Source organism: Ostrea edulis, chromosome 2 (assembly GCF_947568905.1).
Source record: "Ostrea edulis chromosome 2, xbOstEdul1.1, whole genome shotgun sequence".
Classification (NCBI taxonomy): domain Eukaryota; kingdom Metazoa; phylum Mollusca; class Bivalvia; order Ostreida; family Ostreidae; genus Ostrea; species Ostrea edulis.
Window position 1 is genome coordinate 96,144,665 of NC_079165.1, and position 12,150 is coordinate 96,156,814.

General features: G+C 34.5%; 1 protein-coding gene across 2 annotated transcripts in view; it reads right to left on the reverse strand.

Moving 5' to 3' along the window:
* Positions 1 to 3,697: 3,697 nt before the first annotated feature.
* Positions 3,698 to 12,150, reverse strand: part of LOC125678126 (ABC transporter G family member 20-like) — a 32,751-nt gene continuing 24,298 nt past the window's right edge. For both annotated transcript variants that reach the window (XM_056155664.1, XM_056155663.1), the window contains exons 14-21: positions 11,934 to 12,007; positions 11,631 to 11,746; positions 11,177 to 11,247; positions 9,821 to 10,013; positions 9,416 to 9,488; positions 9,110 to 9,196; positions 8,287 to 8,391; positions 3,698 to 7,054 (exon numbers count right to left, since the gene is read on the reverse strand). In XM_056155664.1, the coding sequence (XP_056011639.1) occupies positions 6,948 to 7,054; positions 8,287 to 8,391; positions 9,110 to 9,196; positions 9,416 to 9,488; positions 9,821 to 10,013; positions 11,177 to 11,247; positions 11,631 to 11,746; positions 11,934 to 12,007 (826 nt within the window). In that variant the 3' untranslated portion in view covers positions 3,698 to 6,947. The remainder of the gene's footprint in view (positions 7,055 to 8,286; positions 8,392 to 9,109; positions 9,197 to 9,415; positions 9,489 to 9,820; positions 10,014 to 11,176; positions 11,248 to 11,630; positions 11,747 to 11,933; positions 12,008 to 12,150) is intronic.

Consider the following 12,150-nt stretch of genomic DNA (forward strand, 5'->3'; position numbering starts at 1 on the left):
TTTGGTACACTGTGACCCAAACCTACCCCATGGGCATTAATTTGAAGAAATCTGCACTACCCAAGGATGCTTGCATATCAATATGACTAATACTGACCATGCTGCTCCTGAGAATATGATTTTTAGAAAAGATTTATTCTTATGTAAAACTTTGATCGCCTATCCTACACTCCCCCCTCCCCATGATTTGAAGAAAGTGGAAATGGTAGGGTCATCTTAAGAACCATTGTGCTGGAAAAGATGTCACTTTTGTGTTTTAAATTGTCTCGTGTATAACTGTATATCCCTTTGAATTTTGCACCAAGGGGGACATATGTTTTACAAACATTTCTTGTTAAATTTACAGTCAATCTGAACAAAAAATTGCATCAAGCATTTCTCTGTCATTCATTGACACTATATTTTGTATTGATAATGCCGGTATATCTTATTCCTTTCTGCCCTGAATATTTTACCACCCATTGAGCTCAACTTTTGTCATTACAAGTATTCCATGTGTATTTCATAAGAAAATGCAATATTGAAGAAAAAAATGAAACATTAAACCATTAAAAGTTATCTATTTTTACCAAAACATACACTTTAGAATTGAATCACAGATCTTTAGAGAAGTAAATAATGGAGATAATATGTTGTATAGATGCCTTGCATATTAATAAATATTTTGGGTCACCTGAAGTTTTTCTATGTAAAACACATGTCCCCCTTGGTGCAAAATTCAAAAGGGATATACAGTTATTCAACTGATAGTAGTGCCAAAACAATTCAAGATATGGAGCGGGAAACATCTTCCTATGTCCAGAGTGGATTGACCCTTGACCATGTGACCTCAAAATCAGTAGGGGTCATGTACTCCTTAGGATGTACCAGTGTTCCAAGTGTGATGTCTGTCAAGCAAAGGGTTCTCAAGGTATTGAGTGGACAATATATTCCTATGTCCAGTTTGACCCTTGACAATTAATGCAACCTTAAAATCAATAGGGGTCATCTACTCCTTATGATGTATGAGTGTACCAAGTTTGATGTTTGACAGGGAAAGGGTTCTAAAGATAATGGGAGGACAATATATTCCCATATTTTGAATGGATTGACCTTTGGACCTCAAATTCAATAGGAGTCCTTTTCTACACATAACCACTCCCTATATGAAATATTATGATCAAGTGAATGGTTCTCAAGATATTGAGTGGACAACATGTGGTCTACTGACCGATCGACAAAAACAGGTGCAAAGTAATATGCCCCTCTTCTCTGAGGGGGGGTGGGGGGGGGGGGGGGTGGGATAAAAATATATTTGTGCATGGAATAAGCGAACAAGGTATATTTGGTCCTAACAAGTGGTAAATTTAGCGAAGTCAACTATAGATCCTTTCCTAATTGATTGGAAGTAATATTAGGACTCTGCCAAATGCCTGATAATGTATCTCGCTAAAATGCATACATTTTTATGCACCTGTTGAAGATGGGACGTATTATGGTATGGCGTCATCCATCTGTCTGGACCTTATGGGCAGGATACAAACCGAACCATAAGCTCCAGGATTATACAACTTAGTACATTTGATCACCATGATGAGAGGAAGATGCCTATTGTTTTTCAAGGTCAGAGGTCAAGGTTATAGTATCACTTAGTAGGGAAACCTAGTAGGAAACCCTTGTGGGCAGGATACAAACCCAACCGTAAGCTCCAGGATATTAAAACTCGGTATATTTTATCACCATGATGAGAGGAAAATGCCTATAGTTTTTCAAGGTCAGAAGTCAAAGGTCAATGTCATAGTATTACTTCATAGGAAAACCTTGTAGGCAGGATATAAAACCAACTGCAAGCTCCAGAACATTGCAACTTGATACATTTGATCACCATGATGAGAGGAAGATGCCTATTTTTATCAAGGTCAGAAGTCAAAGGTCAAGGTTGTAGTATTACTTAGTAGAAAAACCTTGTAGGCAGGATACAAACCCAACTGTAAGCTCCAGGATATTGCAACTTGGTACATTTGATCACCATGATGAGACTATATGTATTATTTTTCAAGGTCAAAGTCACATTATCACTTAGTAGGAAAACCTTGTAGACAGTATACAAACCGAATTGTTGGGGTTAGGACCATCAAACTTTGTACACATACACTTTATGCCATGTGGAGGATGCCTATTGTTTCTTAAGGTGAAAGATGAAGGTCGTAGGAGCAGGATGCAGATCGATTCGTTGGGGCAAGGACCATTAACCCTTTAACGCCCAATGACGCCTTATAAGTGCCAACAGGATTAAATTGGTGGCGTTTTGTTAATAATTGGAATATAATGAAAAAAATTATATTTTCAAAAGAGTAGAGTAAAAACAAACCATTTTCCTTCTCAAAGTTTTTCTGTACGATGTTGGGAACTAGTCGAAAACATGCATTTAATGTTGCACATCATTGCCGTAAAGTAAGGAAATTAAGTCGAAATGACCTGTTAGTAAAATCTTTTCTACAAAACACAATAATTAAAAACTTACATATCATATTTGGAAAGCTTAAAATATTTGCTACATTTTTTCTTTCGGTCATATCTAGGTACGGGCAAGTGTCATAGGCCAATTTCTTCATGAAAGTAATGCATTTAACAAGTTAAAAACGAGAAAAATGCACTTTGATATCATTTGACATTAGCGTGTGTGTGTATTGCGCAAATAGATTATATAATGATGCATAACTATATTTACATATAAAAAGTAAATAAATTTATATCGGTAAATCTGTGATTGGGTTTTTGTTATATGAATTAGAACTACTGTATTTGGCTTATTGTATTATAAACGAACCATGCTATTGACGCATTTATATCTGCTGAACAATCATATTAGAATTTGAAGAGTAAAGGTATTCTATTTCTATAGGTATATGGTTTGTATGTATTGTAGGTTTATAAACTTTATATTTGAACTTGTGCTGCTAGTTTTTATGACAACATTACATACATGACGTAAATACTGTGATAGTTTATTGAACAATTTTTCTATTTCAAGGGACGAAAAGGATGAAAAACTAATTTTAGCGATTTATGGATTATTGTGTTGCCATGGCAACCATAACATCAGATCATACTACATAATTCAAAACTTACTGTAGTAGTTTGCTGGTCAATTCGTATTTTCATGTGAAGAAAAGGACGAAAAATCAACAACGAAAATGTATCGAAAAAAAAACATTTTTCTGATTCATTAGCTAATTTAGTTGCCATGGTAACTGTAAAAATTCAGTGTACTACATACTTAGAAACATATTTTTTTCATTTTGAAATTTTTATGAGTTATATTCTAAAAATATGCGCCGAGAATGTTTTAATTTTCATGTAAATTTTCTTCATTAAGTTTTAAGGAAAATTTTAAAATACATGTAATTACAGGTAGTCTACTGTAACTTAGGCACATCTTGTACTTCAATGTTATGTACATGTATATATTTACAATAATTGACACTCAATTTCATAAATGTATGTTATACATGTATATGAATACAACTAATCCTAAATTTGATGGCTGATAAACATTCAATTGGTGTGTTTTATGTGACGAAAATGTTGGGAAAAAAATCTTTTTTGGGATTTGTGGGCTATTTTTTTGTCATGACAACCGTTACACCACATTTTAGTGCATAATTAATATCTTCAATTAATCAGAGTGAGAATTGCATGGTATTGATTTCAACACTTAGTTTTCAACTTTTAATTATCACATTTAACATCCACATGTAATAAGCATACTTATTATATACTTTCAATTTCATCTCTTCTTTTTTCTTTAAAAGTTTGCGGGCATATATCACATGATATATGCCCGGAAACATTCCGGCCCACAAACATTACGTCACAATCAAATTTCTACGCTGTTAATTTTGAAATTTTTCGTGTTTTTCATCTTTTACTCAGTTAAACCGATAAAGTTATTGTTAAAAATAAAATTATTGTTAGTTTCTAAATGAAATTGAAAGTATATAATAAAAAGGTTATAGACTTTGTATGGGAAATATGACGACCTCGTTTTTTGTCGCGGACGAAAAACTCAGTCGTCATATTTTCCCATACAAAGTCTATAACCTATAAATACAATGTACATATTTTAAAAACATCACACCTATGCAAATCTTTAAAGAATAAAAAATAAATATTAAAAATAGACATTAATCTCTTCAATAATATTAGACTTTCCTGCAACTTGGAGGGATTTACAATTCACAATTCTCACATCACCTAATACACATGTTGTTCCAAGATCTCACATCTCCTAACACACATGTTGTTCCAAGATCTCACATCTCCTAACACACATGTTGTTCCAAGATCTCACATCTCCTAACACACATGTTGTTCCAAGATCTCACATCTCCTAACACACATGTTGTTCCAAGATCCTTTGCTGAAGAAAAACCAATGTTCTGATTTTTCTTACCATAACAGATACCTTGTCTAAAGTGGACAAAATTGGTACAGAAATTTCTCAGTTTTGACAAAATTTTGGATTACACCACATAAATGAAGTACTCATTCAAATATATGAACAGATTGCACAAAACATAGCATTGCATTTAATGTACATGTTACATGTTACCCTGCATGAAGAAATAAAGCAATGAGTACAATGAAACACATGTACCAGATATTACTTAATACACTCTCAGGCTATCACAGATCAACATAAAAATAGATAATATATTTAACAACTTAAGAGGGACGAGGAAGTGGGATGGGGGTCATATCTATAACCATGTCCTACCTGTGATTTCACCACACAAGTCAATTCTATCTAAAGCTCTGAGTTTGAATCACAGAAATAAATAGAACAATTCTTTAAAATCCTGCAGAATGTAACTAAGCCAAAAATCAAAAATATACATGACTGGACACTGGCAGTGTCATGAGCAGTTATAAACTTGAGTAGCATATATTCTACAAGTCCTGACTATATCTAACACCAAATTACCATAAAAAGAAACAATACTGAGGAATGTCCTTACACATCCACTCCTTAGTGACTAAGTGTGGGATAAAAATGTCACAAAAAAGAAAAACAAAAAAACAAGAGATGTTTGTAAAACATATGCCCCCTATGGTGCAAAATTGAAAAGGGTTATACACATACATCTTTTAATTGATATTAGTATCATCAATTCAAAATATTGTGCAATTCAAAATATTGAGCAGACAATATCTTCCTAAGTCCAGAGTAGAATGACAATGTGACCTATAAATCAATATGGGTCATCTAGTCCTTATGCTGTACCAGTGTACCAAGTTTGATTTCAATCAAGCAAATAATTCTTAAAATATAGGAGACAATATATTACTATGTCCAGTTTAACCCTTGACCTTTGACCATATGAACTCAAATTTTATAAGGGGCATCTATGCAATCTAATTAAAATCAGACCTTCTCTAACCGTGTAGCCTTGTTAGTATGTTTTGTCTCCATGACTACCCATGAAAGTACCACTGTGACCGTGTAACGGTTAGAGAAGGTCTGATTTTAATTAGATTGGGCATCTACGTGTTATGAAGTATCAGTCTACCATGTTTGATGTCTGTCAAGCAAAGGGTTCTCAAGATATTGAGCAGACAGTATCTTCCTATGTCCAGTTTGACTCTTGACCTTTGACCATGTGACCTCAAAATCAAAAGGGGTCATCTTCTCCTGAAGATGTACCAGTGTACCAAGTTAAATGTCAGTCATGCAAAGGGTTCTCAAAGATTGAGCGGACAGTATATTCCTATATCCAGTTTGACCCTTGACCTTTAACCATTTGACCTCCACATCAATAGGAGTCATCTACTCCTCAAAATGTATCAGTGTACCAAGATTAATGTCTTTCAAGCAAAGGGTTCTCAAGATATTGAGCAGACAGTATCTTCCTATGTCTAGAGTGGATTGACTCTCGACCTTTTGACCTGAAAAACCATAGGGGTCCTCTTCTACTCATAACCAACCCACATATGAAATATCATTACAATCAAGTGAATGGTTCTCAAGATATTGGGTAAACAACATATGGTCTACCGACTGACAAGTGCAAAGCAATATGTCCCTCTTCTTTGAAGGGGGGCATAAAAAAGCAAAATCCTAGCAAATACTACGATCATCCAGATATATTCAGTAATGCAGTGGTAATCAAAGAAAGGATGAAAATCTTGGACAAAAAATGTCCATCATGTCTGATGATCCTAGCCTTGTTAGTATGTTTTGTCTCCATGACTACCTATGAAAGTACCACTGTGACCTTGAGAAATAAGAGACACCTTCCTCTCGACATGGGGAGCATGTGTACCAGGTATGTTGATGGATGAACAGACTGACAAGCGACAGACACATAGAAACATTGTATGTATAGCATAATACAATCCGTCTATGATGGTTATAAGTATGTGTATCAACATTTGATTATCCTAGCTTCATAAGTACTCTTTGTATCTTGTTTTGTGCCTACAGTGTATGAAATGTAAGTTTGAACAAGACTTTCACTTGAAAAAAATATATGCTTTTTCTTCTAAATATTGGGAACACTGTTTTTATCTGACTAATTAGGTGCTGACAGATGACTATACCATAATACAACCTGTCTGATGACTGGCATGTAAAAGGGAGGTGAGAAAAATATACACATAAATGTCGGATTTGATACTAGCATAAGGAGAATTTAGCATGATGAAAAACAAACACAATACAAACCACTAATAGATTAAGATAAATGTTTAAATATAACTTAGTTGAAAATTTCACAATAAAAGAGAAATAACCCGACAGTTAACTAAGACTTTGAAAGACTTCATCAAGAACTACATTGATGAATATAGTAAAACACAATATGAATCTACAGATCACAAAACAACAACAGAAATGTCCCTATCCAACTGGAAATGCTTGACACGGTACACAACACTGTTCTGATTGTCAATGATGCATGATTGTCCTAACTTTTGATTTTGAGAATGATTCCTGCCAGCGCCAGCAGACCGAAGCTCCAGGCAGTGTTGACTAGGTACCCCCTCCAGACTGGCATGTCTACCAGTGTCCAACCTGGTCAAACAGGATATTCAAAATATAAACATTGCTCTATGTAATATTGTATACAAGCAGTTTTGGCCCATTTTTTCTGCTAATTTCCTCCTTATCCTAAATGGGTATATTCAAAACTGAGCTAATATACATTCATTTATTACTTTAAATTATCAAGAACCAATTTTGGGCTAGTTTAAACCTGATTTTAAATCATTTTCCAATCTGAATGTATGGGAAAATATACCACATGGCAAAAACAACCCTGCATCCAGCACTCTGATGTGTAATTTTTGAGCCTGTTTAAAATCTGTCCAACATGAGTGTTAAAACCAGCTATACATGTTCTTGGAAATTGCTTTTATTGCAAATTAATCTGAAACCCTCCCCTGATTTTCCCAGCAATTTTCTACAAAGCGTAAAATCTTAATATTCCTTTTCAAAATGACATGATACTAGAAGGCATTCAGAGAAATAAACTTCCTTAAATTTATACTTTGTATTTTTAAATGGGAGTTCACTGGTTTTTACTGTCTTCTCACAATATTTGCGATGAGGATATACATGTACTAGCACACTGGTAGTATCTCGCCTATATGCATGCTTTTGTTGGTATCATCAAAATTTTTAAGCCATATTTCTAATCCAATTTCCAGGAGTATTGTCTTGTATAAGAATCTAAGTTCTTATTGATTTTATTGATTTTTGCGATAAAATATAAAAGGTCAAGGGCACTGAAAGTTTCACAGCATTTTATGGATGCTACCTATTCAATACAAATATCATAAACTGAGAACAGACTTAAGTCAAAATAAAGATTTTGTATATACCCATGGCTTGATCAATTTGAAAATCTGACTCCATTATATTATAAGATTCTGGTCCAGGATCCTGGATTCCTATTGATTTTAATAGGTCAACAGGCATATTCCAATTCACTGTGTACAAGATTTCAGCTGTATTTTGTATCCAAAATCAACAACTCTTGAAGGGTTGTTACCTTACACAAAGATCTTGGGCTTTTACTGAATTTTAAGGATAAAAAACATGATAGGTGAAGGCCCAAAGAGAGGAAATTCTGAGAGCTCCCATTGCAAGGTGACATCTTACTTTGTGAAGCCCTTGATACATATTCTCTAACTGAATATAAATTCGTAAAAAATTTCAAATGGCGTGATCAGTAATGGGGAGTGCTGGATCTGATATAAATGTTTTCTTTCAGAAAATTCAAAATAAAGAAGAATGTTCATTACCTCTACTAAGAATACACCTCATTGCTTCTGCTGCATAGGTTTGAGGCAGACATATACTGATGTACCGCAACCATTCTGGAATAGCCTCGATGGGCCATATTATACCTACAGAGTACAGACACATATTGAAAATTATTCCCAAAAATATCAACTATACATTTATATTCAAAAGTACACGTAGAAAGGAAGTTTGAGAAATCACCTCAAATTTCAACATCATTGTTCATATCTCTACAATTTTTTTTGAGGATGTGATGAGTATCATTCACCCTAGTCAAATAATGTTGTATGTGTGTTGGATGATTTACTTTTTCACTGAACACTCACCACATAGAAGTAACATTGGATACACAGAACACTCACCACTTAGTAGTAATACTGGATACACAGAACACTCACCACTTAGAACACTGGATACACAGAACACTCACCACATAGAAGTAACATTGGATACACAGAACACTCACCACATAGAAGTAACATTGGATACACAGAACACTTACCACTTAGTAGTAATACTGGATACACAGAACACTCACCACTTAGAACACTGGATACACAGAACACTCACCACATAGAAGTAACATTGGATACACAGAACACTCACCACATAGAAGTAACATTGGATACACAGAACACTTACCACTTAGTAGTAACATTGGATACACAGAACACTTACCACTTAGTAGTAACATTGGATACACAGAACACTTACCACTTAGTAGTAACATTGGATACACAGAACACTTACCACTTAGTAGTAACATTGGATACACAGAACACTTACCACTTAGTAGTAACATTGGATACACAGAACACTCACCACTTAGTAGTAACATTGGATACACAGAACCAAGGGCTAGTTGTATAGCAGAGGACTCGTTCTCACAAACAGCTGAAAATATCACACCTGCAAACACAACTTATCATTTCTTAATGAAGCATACCTTTAATGATATTTCACAGATTCTACATATAAAAATCATCAGACTCATATGTGTATAGGGTCTATCTCAAATTCATATTTCTTTTGCTTTTTTCTTCTGGGTTGGGTGAAGTGTTTGTTGATTAATTAATATCTCATTTTTTTCATTTTCATTAAACACTGCATAGTCATCAAAGCACTGACCTAGGGTCATTCCACAGAATCCTTGCCCCATGACCAGTAAAATGACCCATATCAGGGGGCCTTTGTATGGAACCTGCAAGTGAAAAAAAGGTGCATATCATAGAAATGATGGAAAGGGTGAATATCTCCTATGTAAAAAATCCCACATGTAAACAAAGACATGCCAAAAATAGAAAAGACATGACTGAGTAACAGTCTGTTAAAACTACAATGCTCAGTGTGCTCATGTTCTGTCTGTTTGGGTCGTAATGAAAGAAATAGTAAAAACTGCCCTTCTTTGAAATCCACAAGAAAGGAAATTCATGAATGAACATTTCATACCCGAAAAACTAGCACAGAGATTACATACCTTATTTCATACTAGGCTCCGTAAAGCAATAAAAATAGTTAACATGGGAAACTAACCTCGAAAACTGCTAAAGCAAACACCATCACTAGAGCAACTTGGACTGTCAGCACAAACAGCTGTGTAAAGACGTGGGCCAAGAGGATTTCGAAGGCAGACATTCCAGCTGTCAAACTCCGATCTAACAGTCCCTCCTTCTTTTCTATCACAAAAGCCAGCGTTGTCAGACCAGTGGCCATAAAAAAAGTAATGCTACAAGAAAATCACTTACACATTGTCAATTTTTTAGAAGTTTTTTTCACTGCCGGTATGTTAAGGCAGGTGATACCACATTTCTGCATGTAAATTGTGCAGTCTTTACAACCTGTACTAAACAAAGGAAGGGAGCTATTAAACTTCTAAAACTATTTTGAGAGCTTACATTAAAACATTTAGTGTCTTAACAAGGTGACAAAGATGTGCTTTAGTAAGACATCATCACATGGTTGTTATTTAATAGATAATGAATGTACCTTAAAAAATGAAAAAATATAACACTAACCTTGCTTTAAACATCAATTTGATTGGCATTATTTTAAAAAGGTAAAACACCCAAAGTTTACAAAAGTGCTGCTAAAATAATGTACTTATTTCAATCATGATATGTCACATTGTTTTGCAGATTTTTTCCAAGCCAAGTTTTTCATGACCTGTCTTAATGTACCCTTGACAGTTTTCAATTAACTTCTTAAATCTAAGAAATAAATATCAAGGATATTTGAATTATGAAAGCATGAGATAATTCATATAATCCACAGAGGCATAAATGCAATGCATGAAAGTTCTCAATAATACGGGACTTTTGAGATACGGATCCATTCTGACTTTTATCGCGTGTTGAACGTAATTTGTAGGGCATGTCACTTCCGAATCACAATACCAACTAGGCAAACAAACATAGAATACTTCAATTGCTCTCAAATTCCCGCATTGAAATGCTATCTTTGAAAGAAAGGAATCACTATAACCATTTTATAGGAAAATGCATTTGATTAAACTATCCAAGTTGACGAGGGAAATAAATTTAGGGAATATTTTGAGGACATCGGTAAGACTTAACGCCTTGCATCCAATGATACGCATCTAAATGCATCTTTTCCCACCCATCTAATTTACACTCAGGTACTTAGCACCAATAGTGACTTGGGTCGTCATCGTAGAACAACACATAGCTCTTTACGGACCATCTGCTAGCGAAACACCATTTGTATCTATGTCAACTCTGCCCTACAATTGGTTATAATCACGTGACTGCGGTGTATAAACGTCAAGCCTAAACAGTCGTTCCGGCACATCCCGAAAGTTCCATATTGTTAATGTTTGCTAAACATATCAACATATCCAGAGTACTTACAAAAGAATTGCACGCTTTGTACCTGAGTATTATTCCAGGTGCTATAAAGTTCCTGAAGTTGGGGTCTTTGCTACCATAGATAGGATCATTCATCTGTAAAGGAAATAAGGATTTGTTCAATCAGATGAGTACTAAACGATGTCCACTTACTTACACTTGTATAACAATATATCTCTCAAAATAAGAACTGTTAGTTGCACTCTGAATTATGTGACCCCTGACTACATATATAATATTGTACAATATTATTATTATCTTTTAATTTCTGAAATTGTATATATATGAATTATATGAACTAAAAGCCTTTCTAATCCAGGGGGCCCCTGGCACCCCAGGTGAGGAATACTTAGGGGATATCTTCGGATATTTTACCCCAAAACTAGAATTATGTACTTACTTAATAAAATCAATGTCAACTATGGAAAAAAAAAAAAAGTTGCACTCAGCAGTAAGACTACCAATCATTTTTCACTGACCTTTATGGGAAGCTGTCCTAAATTTGGATTAAGCTGAAAAGTTTGCAGTAATATCTCAGAAAATGCTTGGAATGAAGAGGCAATGGACTCCTGTAACTGTAATGTAATCTGTTGGTCTGCAAGAGAAAGGTTTTCATGCCAGTATAATTCAGTTTTCACTGAATTTTATCCCAGTACTTGACAAACATTTTTTTGTACCTTTTTTTGGTTGCTGGTAATTATTGTTGAATTTATGTATTCAATAGAAGACATCTAGTGAATTACTAAGTCGTATTCTTGATTCCGTGAATATTTCACACTTACTTGTTGTGTCTAAATATAGTTGTATACAGCTCCCTTCAATAGTACGGTTGTCAACCCCTGATACGTTGGTAAATCTGTAATGTAACTCATGCAAATAATATTTTAAAAATTGTAATGATTTTGCCTTTGATATTTTTTAAAACTGTTATGACAGCCATTTCCTCATGAACACGCTGCAGTTGTAAACAATGGTATGAATACAGACCTACTTGATAAA